We start from the raw sequence: 16,564 nt of genomic DNA, 5'->3' as shown, positions 1-16,564 counted from the left end.
TCACTAGAGGTTGGAGTATCAAATTACGTATAATTTACACTCATGGGGGGCTCAAATGGGAATTTAGGGCTATTTTTGTAATGCTGTTAGAGATTTATAAAAGGAGGCCATTTGGGGTAGGGATCAAAGTATGTTTTCAAACAGCAATATTAAAATTTTAAAGTCAGAGAAACCTGTTGCAGGGGGCATTTGTAATAATGTAAATCCTTTTTTGTTGCTGAAAAGGTGGCAAGAAGGAGATAATGTTAATAATGTTTAACGGCCGTCATGCAGTGTATCTTGTGGTTGGGTGCTGTGATCATGCATCTTGAGGTGCAGTTAGGCCTTCCCTGTGTTGTGGAAATCACTGCCGTAATGAAATGAGGTTCAGCATAACTCTTCTCTGGTTCATATTTGCCTTAGTGACCTGCAGAAGTAGATCAAATAAAGATCTCTGGTACCTTATGTGCTTTAATCAAGATTAACAATTTGGTGCAGCTGCAGAGAGCACCTCTGATTCAGTATTTTATGTATGTGTACACCCATAATCAGTATATCAAGATACAGACTAATCCCAGTACCCTATGATGCCCCTTTTTTCCCCCTTGATAGTCATCCCCACCACTATTCTCATGCCTTTTGCCTGTTTTTGAATTTCATATAAAAGTACTCTATGCCAGTCCTTTTTGTTTTTCTTCCTCTTCTTCTTCTCCCCAAAGCCCCCCAGTACATAGTTGTATATTCTAGTTGTAGGTCCTTCTAGTCGTGCTGTGTGGGACGCTGCCTCAGCGTGGCCTGACAGGCGGTGATTGGTCCACACTCAGGAGCAGACTGGCGAAACCCTGCGCCACTGAAGCCGAGCGCGCAAGCTGCCTGTGGGGCCAGTCCCTCCTCGTGCTCTTTGGCTCAACATTATATTTGAGATGCATCCATGTTGTTGATGTAGCACTTAATTCTTTTTCATGGTATGCAGTTTTCCATTGTGCGAATATTCCACAATTTATCCTTTCTAATATTGATGGACATTTAGGTTAATCTATTTTATGGCTGGTGTGAATCAAGCTGGTATGCACATTCCTATACGTGTCTTGGTGAACGGGAGTACTCATTTCAATCAAGTATATACCCGGAGTGAAATTGCTAATAAGTATGTATCTGGCTTGACTTTAGTGGATACTTGTTCTAAATGGTTTTATTGTATCTTAATTAAAAAAAATTGACATATAAAATTGATATTTTAAAATGTACACTTCCTTGGATTTTAACAAATAAATAGATTCATGTATCTACTACCACAATGAGGATACAGATGAGTTGCATTACCCACAAAAGCTGCCTCATGCTATCCCTCTGCACACTCTCCCTGCCGGTAAACTCTTGGCAGCTAGTACTTTGTTACTATGATACTGTCTTTTGGAGAAGTCTTATGGAATCATATAGTATGTAACTTTTTGAGGCTGGTTTATTTCACTCAGCATAATCAGTTTGAGATTCATCCAAGTTGTTGCATGTATCAGTAGGTTGTTCATTTTCATTGCTGAGTAGTAGTCCCTTGTATGAATGTACCACAGTTTACCCATTCTCCCATTGGTGGACGTTGGGGTTTTTCCAGATTTTGGTGATAATACATAGAGCTGCTGTAAACATTTATGAACAAGTTTCGTGTGAAAGTAAATTTTCGTTTCTCTAGGGTAAATACTAAGGAATGGGAGCTGGGTCATATGGTAACATTATAAGAAACTACCAAACTATTTTCCAGAGTAGCTGTACCATTTTGACTTCACACCAGCAATGTATGAGAGTTCCAGTTGCTCTCTGTCCTTGTTAGCACTTGATATTCTCAGTAGTTTTTATTTTAATCGTTTTAATAAATAGATGGGTAAGTGGCATTGTGGTTTTAATTTGCATTTCCCTAATGACTACTGATATCAAATGCTTTTCATGTGTTTATTTGCTGTTCTTCTATCCTCTTGGGTAAACTGTTTATTCAAGACTGCCTATTTTTAATTGGGTTATTTATTTTCTTACTTTTGAGTTTTGAGTGTTCTTTATAATTCTGGACCTCAGTTCTTTGTCAGATATGTGATTTACAAACGTTTTCTTTCAGTCTGTAGCTTGTCTTTTTGTTTTAGTTAACTGTTTTTTGCAAAGAAAGATTTAATTTTGATGAAGTTCAACTTACCAGTTTTTTCCTTTATGGATCATACTTTTTGGTGTCATGTCGAGGAACTCTTTGTTTTACAAAACCTCAGGTTATAAAGATTTTTTTCCTGTGTTTTCTTCTAAAAATTTCATAGTTTTGCGTTTAGGTCTGTGATTCATTTTGAGTTAATTTTGTGTAAGCTATCAGATTCAGGTAGGGATTCATTTAAACCCATTTGTTGACAGGGTATCCTTTCTCCATTGAATCCACTTTTCGCCTCTGTCAAAAATCATAGGGGGCCAGCCCTGTGACCCACAACTAAAAATACACAACTATGAACTGGGGGGCTTTGGGAGAAAAATGAAAAAAAGTAAAAAAAGTTCACACATTCTGCTTCGGCGGCCCAGGGTTTCGCTGGTTTGAATCCTGGGCGTGGACATGGCACTGCTCATCAAGCCATGCTGAGGCAGCATCCTGCATGCCACAACTAGAAGGACCCACAACTAAAAATATACAACTATGTACTGAGGGTTTTGGCGGGGCGGGGGGCAAGGAAAAATAAAATCTTAAAAAAAAAATCAGTTGATCTTATTCGTGTGGGTTATTTCTGGACTCTCTATTCTGTGCTGTTGATCCATGCATCTATCCCTTGTCTATACCACACTGTCTTAATTACTGTCACTCTTAAAATTAGGCAAGATGATTCCCCCAACTTAAAAAAAATTGTTTTGGCTATTCAGTTGTTTTGCTTTTTCTTACAGTTTAGAATCAGCTTGCCTGTATCTACAGAAAATTTTTCTGGGATCTGATTGGAATACCCTTAAATCTGTAGATCAGTGTGGTGGAGAACTGATATATTTGCTGTGTTGAATCTTCCAATCTATGAACATGATATGTCTCTCTCTTTATTTGATCATCTTTGATTTCTTTTTTCTGAGATGTAATTGACATATAACATCTGATTTTTTTCATCAGTGTTTTATAGTTTTTAGCATATAGATCCTGTACATGTTTTGTTAGATGTATACATAAATAGTTCATTTTTTCAACTTTTGTAAATGGTGTTTTAAAAAATTTCAGTTTCCATTTATTCATTGCTAGTATGTAGAAATAAAATTAATTTTGCTGTGTTCACCTTCTGTCCTTTGATCTTGCTAAAATCATATATTCTGGGAGTTTTTTGTGGATTCACTGGGATTTTCTATGTAGATAATCATGTCTGTGAGTAGTGATTTTTTTTTCTTCTGGTTTTCCATTCTGTATGCCTTTTATTTCTTTTTTTTTCTTTATTGCACTGGCTGGGGCTTTTACTACAATTTCCTTTTTCCTGATTTTAGTCATTCTTTCACCATAAAGTGTGATGTCTACTATAGATCTTTTTTTTTTTTTTTTTTTTGAGGCAGATTAGCCCCGAGGTAACTACTGGCAATCGTCCTCTTTTTGCTGAGGAAGACTGGCCCTGAGCTAACATCCGTGCCCATCTTCCTCCACTTTATATGTGGGACGCCTACCACAGCATGGCTTTTGCCAAGCGGTGCCATGTCCACACCCGGGATCCGAACTGGTGAACCCTGGGCCGCCGAGAAGCGGAATGTGCGAACTTAACTGCTGCGCCACCGGGCCAGCCCCTGTAGGTCTTTTTGTAGATGCCTACTAACAGGTTTAGGAAGTTACTTTCTATTTCCAGTTCACTGAGAGTTTTATTAATGGGTGTTGGATTTTGTCAAATGCTTTTTTGAATCAATTGATATGATCATGTGGTTTTTCTTCTTTAGACTGTTAATGTAGTGGATCACATTATTGGTTTTTGGATATTGAAATAGTTTTGCATTCCTGGAATAAGCCCTGCTTGATCATGGTACATCACTCTTTTTTAATTGGTAGATTCACTTTACTAATATTTTGTTGAGCATTGTTGCTTCTGTTTTCATGAGATATATGTGAGTAGTTTTCTTATGTTGTCCTTGCCTGGTTTTGGTGTCAGTATAATGCTGGCCTCTGAAAGTAAATTAGGAATTCTTCCCTTCTCTCTGTTTTAGTAGTTTATGCTTTTCGAAGAATTGCTCCATTTCATCTAAGTTGTTGAATTTATGTGTGCTCTGTTGTCTGCAGTTTTCCTTTATTGTCCTTTTAATGTTTGTGGGGGTCTGCAGTGATGTTCTGCTTTCGTTCTTAATGTTGGTGATGTCTTCTTTTTTTACTGCCAGTCTTGCTAGAAGTTCCTCAAGTTTTTAATCTTTTTAAAGAGCTAGCTCAGGGCCAGCCCGGTGGCCTGCTTCAGCGGCCCAGGATTTCGCCAGTTCGAATCCTGGGCGAGGACATGGCACTGCTCATCAAGCCATGCTGAGATGGCACCCCACATGCCACAAGTAGAAGGACCCACAACTAAAAATACACAACTATGAACTGGGGGGCTTTGGGAGAAAAATGAAAAAAAATTTAAAAAAATTTAAAAAAAAGAGAGAGCCTTTTGTTTTACTGATTTTTTTTCTGCTTCTGAGTTCATTGATTTTTTTCCTTCCTTTTGCTGTATTGCTTGCTTTGGGTTTATTTTGATTTTTCTTTTTCTAATTCCTTAAAGTAGAAGCTTAGATTATTGATTTGAGATGATTTTTCTTTTCTAATGTACATATTTAGTGCTATAAACTTTTCTCTAAGCCATACTTTAGCTGCATCCCACAAATTTTGGTATGTTGTATTTTCACTTTCCTTCAATTTGAAATATTTTAAAATTTCCCTTAAATCTTTCTCCTTGATTCATGGGTTATTTAGAAGTATGTTGTTTAGTTTCCTGTTATTATTCTGCTACTAAGTTCCAATATGGTTGGAGAACATGCTTTGTATGATTTTAATTCTTTCAAAAATTTTAAGGTTTTATGGTTCATTTTTGTGAATAGTACTCATGCACTGAAAAGATATATTCTGTTATTATTGAGCGGAGTGTTCTCTGAAAGTCAGTTAGATCCAGTTCAGTGATGATTTTGTTCAGTTCTTCTATAGTCTTGCTCATTTTTTGTGTGCTAGGTCTGTCAACTGCCAAGAGAGGTGTGTTGAAGTCTCTGACTAAAATTGTGGATTCCTTGATTTCTCCTTACAGTTTGTTTAGTTTTTGCTTCATGTATTTTGAAAGTCTGTTGTTTGGTACATTTAGGGTTATGTCTTGGTAAATTGACTCTTTTGTCGTTTAACTTATGTTCCTCTTATCCCTGGTAGTTTTCTTAGCTCTGAAGTCTGCTTTATCTGATTCTAACATAGTGAATTCGGCTTTCTTTTGATTAGTGTTTGCATGGTGTATACTTTACTATCCTTTTGTTTTTAACCTGCCTATATAGTTTTACATGAAGTGGATTTCTTATAGACAGGTGCTTGATTAAATTTCACTGATCCATTACATTCATATTTTCACCTTAAGTTGTACTGTATATGTGAAGTATACTTATTAACTTAAGGCCTTTTTTCCTGGCTTAATTACTAATTGAAGATCTATTTGGTGCTAGTATGAGATGTTTCTGTGCATTGTATAGCCCTCTTTATTGGACTTTTTTGACCCTATAGGCTTTCTGAACTCATTTGCTGGAATACACTAGTGTGGAGACACCAGCAGTCTTTATTTTGGAGAGAGTTTAACCAGTATGAATTGAAATTGAATGACTTGTATCTCGTAGGCCTACAAAACGTTTTTTGTTTTTTACTGTAGACATCAGTTTTAGTTTCTAAACTATCTAGAGTTACTTCAGTAATGATTGTGGCAATGAATTATCACATGTTGTTTCCTGTGGAAATTGACCTTTTCTTTTTTTTAATTGAGTTCGTAATAGTTTACATCATTGTGAAATTTCAGCTGTACATTATTTCTTGTCCGTAACCACGTTTAAGTGCTCCCCTTCACCCCCTGTGCCCACTCCACATCCCCCTTCCCCTGGTAACCACTGAACTTTTCTCTTTGTGTGTTTATCTTCCACATATGAGTGAAGTCATATGGTGTTGGTCTTTCTCACTTTGGCTTATTTTGCTTAACGTAGTATCCTCCAGGTCCATCCATGTTGTTGCAGATGGGATGATTTTGTCTTTTTTTTTATGGCTGAGTAATATTCCATTGTATACATATACCACATCTTCTTTATCCAGTCATTGGTCGATGGGCACTTGGGTTGCTTCCATGTCTTGGCTATTGTGAATAGTGCTGCAATGAACATAAGGGTACATGGGTCACTTTGTATTGTTGGTTTCAAGTTGTTTGGATAGATACCCAATAGCAGGATAGCTGGGTCATATGGTATTTCTACTTTTAGTTTCTGGGGGAATCTCCATACTGTTTTCCATAGTAGCTGCACCAGTTTGCATTCCCACCAGCAGTGTATGAGGGTTCCCTTTTCTCCTCACCCTCTCCATTTATTTATTTATTTATTTATTTTTAAAGATTGGCACCTGAGCTAACGTCTGTTGCTAATCTCCCTTTTTTTTTTTCTTCTCCCCAAAGCCCCCCAGTACATAGTTGTATATTCTATTTGTAGGTCCTTCTGGTTGTGCTGTGTGGGACATTGCCTCAGCATGGCTTGATGAGTGGTGCTAGGTCTGTGCCCAGGATCAGAACCGGTGAAACCCTGGGCTGCCGAAGCAGAGCTCACAAACCAGCCCCCCACATTTGTTATTTTTAGTCTTAGTGATGATAGCCATTTTAACAGGTGTAAGGTGTTATCTTAGTGTAGTTTTGATTTGCATTTCCCTGATGATTAGTGATGTTGAACATCTTTTCATGTGTTTGTTGACCATGTGTGTATCTTCTATGGAAAAATGTCTGTTCATATCCTCTGCCCATGTTTTGATTGGGCTGTTTGTTTTTTTGTTGTTCAGTTGTGTGAGTTCTTTATATTATTCTTTATATATTATCCCCTTGTCGGATATGTGATTTGCAAATATTTTCTCCCAGTTGGTGGTTTGTCTTTTTGTTTTCATCCTAGTTTCTTTAGTCTGATGAAGTCCCACTTGTTTGTTTTTTCTTTTGTTTCTCTTGTCTGAGAAGACATGGTATTCGAAAAGATCCTTTTAAGTTTGATGTCAAAGAGTGTACTACCTATATTTTCTTCCAGAAGCTGTATGGTTTTAGCACTTATCTTCAAGTCTTGATCCATTTTGAGTTTATTTTTGTGTATGGCATGAGATAATGAAATTGACCTTTTCTTTCACATACACTCGTAGAATACAAAGAACATTTTTCTCTTGAATATTTTGAGCACCGTATTAGTTATATTTTGAAACTGAATGAGAGGTTGGGAAATTTACCTTCTTATGGCCCTTTTTTTAAAATATTCTTTTTTTTGGGAATAATTTTGGACTGATAGAAAAGTTGCCAAGTTAGTATAGAGAGTTCCCATTATTTCCTTCAGCCAGCTTTCCCTAATGTTGACATCTTATGTAACTTTGGTATATTTGTTAAAACTAAGAAATTAAAATTGGTACAATATTATTAACTACAGACTTTATTTGGATTTCACTAATTTTTCCACTATCTTACTTCTATTCCAGGATCTAATCTAGGATACCACATTGCATTTAGTGGCCCAAAATTTTAATTTTATTTCTTTTTAGCTGCCTCATCTATGAAATGGGAAGATTAATTTTTATTTTCTTCAAGGAAGTCTCACAAAAGCTAATTAATATTCATTTTAAAGTATGGTAGTAATTTTATATGCTAAAATTCAGTGAAATTTTTTAACTGTTTAATGGTTTGCTACAGTCTAATTCTTTTCTCTAGAAATGCTGGGCAATTATTCCACTGTGGTGAAAGTAGCCTAGTGGGGTAAATATTCTCTGCAAGTTCCTGCTGAGAGCTTAGCTCCCTCTTCAGAGGCCACTGAAGGGGTAACCTGTCAGCGGGTGCCTCCCTTGTTGATGGTTAGGACAGCTTAGAGAAGGGACTTACCAGCCCCTTGCCAAAGCTGTTTGGTTGCTTTGGATGAAGAAATTCTATAGGGTCTGGTGGTGCAGCGGTTAAGTTCTCATGTTCTGCTTCGGCGGCCCAGGGTTTGCCAGCTCCCATCCTGGGTGTGGACATGGCACCACTTGGCATGCCATGCTGTGGTAGGTGTCCCACATATAAAGTAGAGGAAGATGGGCGTGGATGTTAGCTCAGGGCCAGTCTTCCTCAGCAAAAAAGAGGAGGATTGGTAGCAGATGTTACCTCAGGGCTAATCTTCCTCAAAAAAAAAAGAAATTCTATAAATGAATTCTTAATCATGCTTATAATATTTCTGTTGTTTTCTGTTTTTAAAAGGATTAAAAACAGCATCACTTGTTAACTCGCTTAAATTGTAGCTACTGTCAATATTCTCCCTTCCTTTAAAAGAATAATAGGTCAGTTTTATGTCAGCCAAAAAAAAGAAGAATAGGAAAGTTGGATTTGTCAACCAGTATTACAATTAAGTGATCTCCACAAACCTTGAGGTGAACTGTTCTTTGTATGTTTGCACATTTTCACATGCCCACACCAGTATTCCAGTTGGGATGCTGGGATTGGCAAATCATGGACTTGTAGGCCTTTAGAACTGAACGGGACAACAACACAACACACTTAGTGCTGAAACAATTTTTTTGCTATCTGAGGAAACAGGCCAAAAGAGTCGAGTTTGAGAAATTCCTTTAATTGTCTTAGTCATTGTCCCCTCTTGCACCTTTCAACTCCTGGTGGCATTTATCACTTATCAGTAATCACCAGAGATAGAAGACTCTCCTGTTTTACTCTAGTCTTCCTTACTCCCCTCCCAGTCTCTGCATGTCCTTTCTCTCAGCCGGTGTTTGTGAGTGCACTCTGCTACTACACTCCCCACCTTTTCTACACATGAACCTGCCCGCTTGCCTGAGCATGTGGATGTCTTCACATTTCTTTGATGGCACCTTCGCTTGCTCTTCTGCTGTGCCTTGCTTGCCAGACTCTGGCCGAATCGAGAAGTTCTCATCCTTCTTGCTCTTAGCTTCCTTCTGCTTTGTTGTTCTCCTGCTGTCGCCGCCTCTGTCTGGCACTGTAGTATCGTGTTCTGCCTCTCTGGTGTGGCCTGCACAGTGTGGGTGGGCCATGTCCTCCTCGCCTCTGTGCCTTTGTTGGTGCTCCTTCCTCTGCAGTGTTTCTCTCGCTTCTTCCCCCAGTTAACTGCTGTTCCTCTCTAAGAGGAGGTCATGTGTTGTCCCTGTAGGAAGCGTGCCTTCGCTATCCTAGGCCAGGCTGTTGCCTCTCTTCTAGGTTCCTTTGGTGCCTGTCCTTAGCTCGGCCACAGCACTTAGACTGGATTGTAATCCCTGGTTTATTGGAATGTTTTCTTGCGCTCTGTGGCTTACTCAGCACTTAGTAACATGCTCAGAAAATGTGTTCTGGGATCCAGGCCAGTTGATATGGGCTCCTGCAATTCTTCCCCCATCCCTTTTTTCTGAAATCTGTTGTCTTTTAATTTGGAAGAAAGCTTTTTTCCTTTTTTCCAAAGTTAATCCTGTACTCCAGGGGTTTTTAACTGATAGATTTTAGTGAGTATCTTAAACCTATGGAAAATCACTGCAAAATTTATGTGTGAGTGTGTTATCTTGAGGTCTATTCAAAACCTCTCTGTCTTTTCTCTCCTGGGTCTTGTATCTTTCTTCCTCTATTGAGCTATTTTCCTTAGCATTCAGATTTTGATTTTCCCATCTTCCCTTGCCCCTTCAGTCCTTCTCTTAACCTTGCTTAACCATGTAAGATAGCTTTCTCTCTTTGTTCTACTCACTGCCATCAAACGACTTGAAATATTAGTTAATAATGCTAGTTAATACTGGTTGCTTCTACTTCCTTCATCCTCATTTCCTGTTTTACTCCCTTATCCAGCTTTTTCATCTACCACTTTAATAGCCTTCATAGGGGTCATTAAGTGACCCTATCTTTACAAATCCTGTAGTTGTTTTTCAATCCTGATAACATTTGAGATTGTTGCATTTGACCTTGATTGTATGCACCTTTCTGGAATTCTCTTTTGCCTCCTTTTGTCCGGTGCTGTCCTGTCTCTCCTCCTGACTCTTGTGCTGCTTACCCTCCCAGCTTTGGCGAGCTCACTTATTCCTACACTTCCAACTCGCAGCTTTTTTTTTTGAGGAAGATTAGCCCTGAGCTAACATCTGCTGCGAATCCTCGTCTTTTTGCTAAGGAAGACTGGCCCTGAGCTAACATCCATGTCCATCTTCCTCTGCTTTATATGTGGGATGCCTGCCACAGCACAGCTTGACAAGTGGTGCATAGGTCTGCACCTGGGATCCAAACCGGTGAACCCCGGGCCGCCGAAGTGGAGTGTGCACACCGCTGTGCCATCGGGCCGGCCCCACCAACTCTCACCTTGATACAGATGATTCTATGTCCAGTTCTTTCTCTCAAATTCAGACTTACATTTGATATTTTCAGCATATGTTGGTAGAGATTTCTGATGATAGTTAGACACTCAAATGGTTGATCAATAAATCTCGAACATTGTGGATGTACTCACTTGCTAAACTGATGGTTGAGACCTCACCCCCAACCCTGCATCTGTGGTAAGTGAACTCAGCTTGTCCATATTTAGACTAAACTCTTCTTTCCATATTATAAAATAGTCCTTAGGTATAACTGGTTTGTTTGCTGGCTAATTTATCAAAAGATGCTTTTGTCTAAAGATCTCAGGCCAGCTGTATGTGGTTGTGCATTGGATACAGTTTCCTCATCTGTCAGGTAGGAAGATTATGCTAGATCATCTTGAAGGTCTTTTCCAACTTTGTAAATCTATGGTTGTCTCTCCTTTGGTCACACCCTGTCAGAGACTACCCGTCGCCTACTGCAGGGGTCTGTAAACTGTGGTGCACTTGAGAGGTGCACTGGGAGTAGGTAGGACGCTCCCTGGTGATGCAGGAAGAACACATTGGTCCTTATGTTTTCAAATAAGACATTGCCCTTTACAGATGTTTAGTGTATGATTGAGACTGGCACCCTCACTTGATCCGTATTTCAGAGTCATGTTCATGATTCTTGAGGTATCCTGAGGCAGGGGAGGAAGTTTGTTCACTTAGAGTGTGTTGAAGCCTATAGCAGTTAATGAGCACGAAGCACATTAATGAAGTTTGCTGTCTAATTTTAATTAAACTGGTCCTCACAAAATAGGTAGTCTTCAAAGAAACCCTGGATTGAAGATAACGTCAATAATGAAAGCGTATGAAACAGCAAAGAATTGATGGCAGAACCACCGCTACTACTTCCCACGTAAGCTCTTTGTTAACCACATAATGAAGTTAAGAAAATGACCTAAGCAGAACTAAGAGTCAACTCGCACAGATTACTTGAAACATGGAGTTATATCCACTTTTGTTAATGATGAACCGTGTCCAAAGGGATTATCTTGCATTGAGATTTTAGGGAAGAAAAGTATATAGTCTTGGGGGCCAGCCCCGTGGCCAAGTGGTTAAGTTCACACACTCTGCTTCAGCGGCCCAGGGTTTTGCCGGTTTGGATCCTGGGCGCAGACATGGCACCGCTCGTCAGGCCACGTTGAGGCAGCGTCCCACATGCCACAACTAGAAGGACCCACAACTAAAAAAATATACAACTGTGTACTGGGGGGATTTGAGGAGATAAATCAGGAATAAAAAAAAGAAGATTGGCAACAGTTGTTAGCTCAGGTGCCAATCTTTAAAAAAAAAAGTATATAGTCTTTACAGTCAGCAAAATATTTACAAACTAAGCATCCAGAGGAGAAACAATACCTATAAATTTTGTGGTAAGGTTTAAAGTCCTGCATTGCTCAATCTAGTACTTTATAAAATTTCATTAAGCTTAAGGATGAGCTCCTTCTGAGGTTTCTAACTTAGATTTCTATATGGTTCAGTTTCAGAAGGAACTACAGCTAATTTGTACAGACATTTAATATGGAGAATTAGGAGCATACGACATTTTGGAAAGGACAGGTGGAACAGGCTCTCTGGGCTGGTCTCCCAAGAACGACTTCCAGAACAAAAGTACAGCACTCAGCTGTGGAGTTGGTCAAGCCATTCTGCAACATTGGCCACACTTACCTAATACTAAAAGAAAATATGCACAGACCACTGGGGAAGAGCTTGCTCTTCCACTAGGGAGGAGGCAAAAGAGCTGAAATAATTCACGGGAAACAAGATGGCAACAGAATAAGTACATTACTTTGTCAGCAAATACGTTTGCAGTATACATAGAAAATATTGCAGAAAATTTGAAAAAAATAAATTATGGTGTGTAGGGAGTTTGCTCTGAGATGATAGAAACAGGTGTTTCTAAACAGATTTCAGCATATGCTTTTTGCTAGATTCAGATTGAGTACTTTTTTTTTTTTGTGAGCCATTGAATATCCTGGAGCATATGTATTCTGAAATGATTCCTTTAATAAACAGAGTTTTGTGGAAAAACTAGATTTAACCAGTGATGGTGCAGCCACTGTAATTTAAAAAAAAAAAAGATTCTTGGATAGAGTAGGATTGCAGAAAGAACACATGTGAAGTTTATTTACCACACGATGCATGGAGAAGTTCTTATAGCAACTAATCAAAGCCAGCAGCACATAAGGGATCAGCCTGAGACGTTTACAAAGCAGTAAATCTTGACAGTGTTTTGTAATGAGATGAGGAGTAACTATGAAAATACTTGGCGAGATACAGAACATTGCTGGTTATCTTGTGGCAAAATTTAGATCATTGCCTATTCTGAAGGTGAATTGAGTGTTTTGTTTTACATGAAGACAAGCGGTCTAAATTTGCTGTAGTAAGTGCCTTTTCTGTAAGTGCCTGTCAGGAGAAAGCTACCTAGGAAATTCAGTATTTTTGAGAAAATAAACACTTAGTCTGCCCCCTCAAGGTAAAGGTGACATTTTAACAATGTGTAGAAAATTGCTTTTTGAAAGGAACTCTGGCCATAGAGAGAGTGTTTTGAAAATGGATGTTTAGTGTTGACTCCATTATTATTATTATTATTTTTTGCTAAGAATATGTAAATAGTCATCTTACTGCACACTTAAACTTGGAAATGGATTTTTAGCCTATTTAAAAGCTGCTTGTAACATTTAGTTTTGAACTTTTATTTATTAAAAAATATAGGGGCCAGCCCGGTAGCGCAGCGTTTAGTATGCACGTTCTGCTTCGGCAGCCCGGGGTTCTCCGGTTCGGATCCTGGGTGTGGACATGGCACCGCTTGGCCCGCCATGCTGTGGTAGGCGTCCCGCATATAAAGTGGAGGAAGATGGGCACGGATGTTAGCTCAGGGCCAGGCTTCCTCAGCAAAAAGAGGAGGATTGGCAGTAGTTAGCTCAGGGCTAATCTTCCTCAAAACAAACAAACAAACAAAAATATCCCTTCTGATTACTGTGTAAGACTGATCTCTGATGAAGAAGATGAAAATTGACTAGCTGAATTTCAGCGAAAATCCTTGCATGATTGATTGGTGGGATTGAAAATTGATTGGCATGATTTGCCAAGTGCAGCCAATGATGTGGTTCTTCCATTTAGCTCTGTCTTTAAAGGGGAGTGACCTTTTCAGTAAAGACTGCCAGTAAAACCAGCTTTCTAAATAATTTGTAGTGCTCTAAAGACCTGGTTTTAACAGAAAGTATTATACCAAGGTTTTAAAAAATAATAAAGTACGTTCAGTCACACCAGTCTCCTTAAATTTTTTTCTCCTGATTTTTTTGTGCTATAAAAAGGCACAGTGGTTAAGTTCACACGTTCCGCTTTGTGGCCTGGGGTTTGCTAGTTTGGATCCTGGGTGTGGACATACGGACCGCTTGTCAATCCATGCTGTGGTAGGCGTCCCACATATAAAGTAGAGGAAGGCGGGCACGGACGTTAGTTCAGGGCCAGTCTTCCTCAGCAAAAAGAGGAGGATTGGCAGCAGATGTTAGCTCGGGGTAATCTTCCTAAAAAAAAAAGATTTTTGGTATTGTTAATAAAAAAACAAGTATGCTAAAACACAGTTTCATTTTTATCTTATTGTATGTTTCTATATTTTGTGTGTATTTTATTGTATGTAAATTACATTCATCAACTGCATCTGAGCACCTTCTCTGTTAGTAGTAAGAGATAGAGGATGATCTCAAAGCTATGGCCTTGTGCCGTACCCAGGCGTGCAGTCTCAAATGTGGGTCTGGGGCTTGTGCGCTCAGGTCTTCCTGATCGGAAGTCCTTCCAGAGGAGTGCCACTTGCTGGTGACCAAGCAAGACATCTCTCCAGCTGGGTCCCTTTCTCCTTTCTCCCTTTATCCTGTGCTTTCTCACACCACATATCTGGATCTTGGCTCTCCACTTTTGCTCTCCAGAAGTGCTTTTTCTCCTGCTTCCTCTTTTCTTGTCCCATTCCCCATCCCTTCCTTCCGCTTCTGCCTCCTAAGAGTCTAGCCATCCTTTGCAGCCTAACCTCATGCTGCCTTCTGCATTCAGCTTACCCTCTCTCAACTAGAGCAATTATCCCTAATGACACTGAACACATTTGTATTTACCTGCATATTTATTGACTTTTAATAAGTTGCAAGTTTATTGAAGGTAGAAAAGTTTTAAGGCCTAGTACCTTGTTCATAGTATCTTGTTTATAGCCAGTAAGTGTTGAATGAATCAATTGAGAAGAAGAATTAGGAATTTTTTTTAAGTTGTCTAAAAATTTCAGTATCACATCTGAAGTGTAGAAATTTTCTACCATGTGAATTTAGACAGTCTTGCCAATTTAATCCAGATGTTCAAACATACTAAACTAAAAAGTATAGTAAGACATTCTAGGCCAGCATTTCCCACCGTGATATGTGTGTTGTTACTAGGTATAGCGACCACAGTGTACGGGGCAAAAATAAGAGAAGTATTGCTATGAAAGAGGAGGGGTGGTTATTTGGAGAATTAGAACTTACATCTTAGGCAATAATTGCCTGAATATGTTTTCTTGTGTACCCAGTCGATTTCAGATTTAGTTAGTTCTGATTTTGGAGTGTAAAAGGATCCTGTTAATGATTATTCTCTTCCTTTTTCTACGGCATGGAAACTCATGATTGGGTAGGAATAAGTCTTTAGATCATTCCAGAAGTTAAACACAGTTTGTTTCAATATTGTCCTAGTTATTTATTGAAACACTCGTGGGCTTACTCCTCCAGACTCTTGTAAAGAGCCAGCTGATCAGAAATCTATGTGTGGGGATGAGAAATTGTAATGGAAATTCTGTTGCTAACAGTCGTGGAATTTAACTTTCTAAAAACTGGGTTTTATTTAGCAGCAACACAAAAGCAGTCCAAAGGTAGTTTATTCAGTCATATTTAAACATAATTGTGCAGATAAGAGCTTAGTGCTATTGAACTCAGTTTCAATAGTGAGAATTCTGGTGTTTAACATCCTGAAATACACTTGAGAGCTGTGGGGACGAGTCAGGGCACACCTGAGATCTGGCCTCATTAATCATATATTTAGAGGATCTGTTTTGTGTCAGGAAGTGTTCTTGGCACTGAGGATACATCAGATGATCAGATGGAGGTCCCCCTTCCCACTTTCTTAGGAAGAGACAATAAATTAGGTAGAGTGGTGAGATACTGGGCATGATGCCTGCAGTGTTAGGCCAGGGGGTCAGGGAAAGTCTTCCGGAGAAGGTAACACTGAGCACAGACCCAAAGGGCAGTGAAGGAGCAAAGCTATGCAGACATCTGGGTAAGAGTGTTCTAAACAGAGAGAACGACAGGTGCCAAGGCCTTGTGACTCCATTTTTATTTCAGATAATTCCATTCAAATAAAATATGCTTTCAGGGGCTGGCCCCGTGGCCGAGTGGTTAAGTTCGCGCTCTGCTGTAGGCGGCCCAGTGTTTCGTTGGTTCGAATCCTGGGCGCGGACATGGCACCGCTCATCAAACCACGCTGAGGCAGCGTCCCACATGCCACAAGTAGAAGGACCCACAACGAAGAATATACAACTATGTACCAGGGGGGCTTTGGGGAGAAAAAGGAAAAAATAAAATCTAAAAAAAAAAAAAAAAAATGCTTTCATAATCAGTTGGATCCAAATATTGTCTAGAATCTGATCACAAAGTCAGATTTCTGGGTAGTCCTGGGATTCACACATTCATCCTTAAAATTTTAGGCTTAGTATATTGTCGTGGTGAGGAGACTTTGATTTCATCTCATTCAGATGCTCTTGAAAGTGGAGCCACACTCTTAGGGTCAGATGCTGGATAATTCGCGTAATATCTGGAGGTTTTCACACCTAATATTTAAGTAACAGAAACTTAAAGCATGATTCTAATCTTCACTTTTGAATACCTTCTGAAGTTGTGGAAGTTGAATACCGACTTCCACTACATAGCCCAGCAGTGCTTCAGAATTAGTGATTCTGAGTAGTCAGGCAGCAGTGGATGTTTGGGGTTTCTGTTGCCATCTGCTCAGTCTGCAGCCACGCTGAACCTGTCTTCCTTGGGCGAA

At 39.3% G+C, this 16,564-nt stretch overlaps 1 protein-coding gene across 2 annotated transcripts in view; it reads left to right on the top strand.

Moving 5' to 3' along the window:
- Positions 1–16,564, top strand: part of FAM193A (family with sequence similarity 193 member A) — a 178,237-nt gene that overhangs the window by 3,723 nt on the left and 157,950 nt on the right. The window contains exon 2 of one of the 2 annotated variants that reach the window (XM_070615202.1): positions 11,268–11,366. The exons of the other annotated variant lie outside the window; for it this stretch is intronic. Coding sequence (XP_070471303.1) covers positions 11,319–11,366 — 48 coding nt within the window. The 5' untranslated portion in view covers positions 11,268–11,318. The remainder of the gene's footprint in view (positions 1–11,267; positions 11,367–16,564) is intronic. 2 annotated transcript variants of the gene reach the window in all.

This window comes from Equus przewalskii, chromosome 3 (assembly GCF_037783145.1).
Source record: "Equus przewalskii isolate Varuska chromosome 3, EquPr2, whole genome shotgun sequence".
NCBI lineage: Eukaryota > Metazoa > Chordata > Mammalia > Perissodactyla > Equidae > Equus > Equus przewalskii.
The sequence above is the reverse complement of the archived record's forward strand: the minus strand, read 5'-3'. Positions and strand labels throughout refer to the sequence as shown.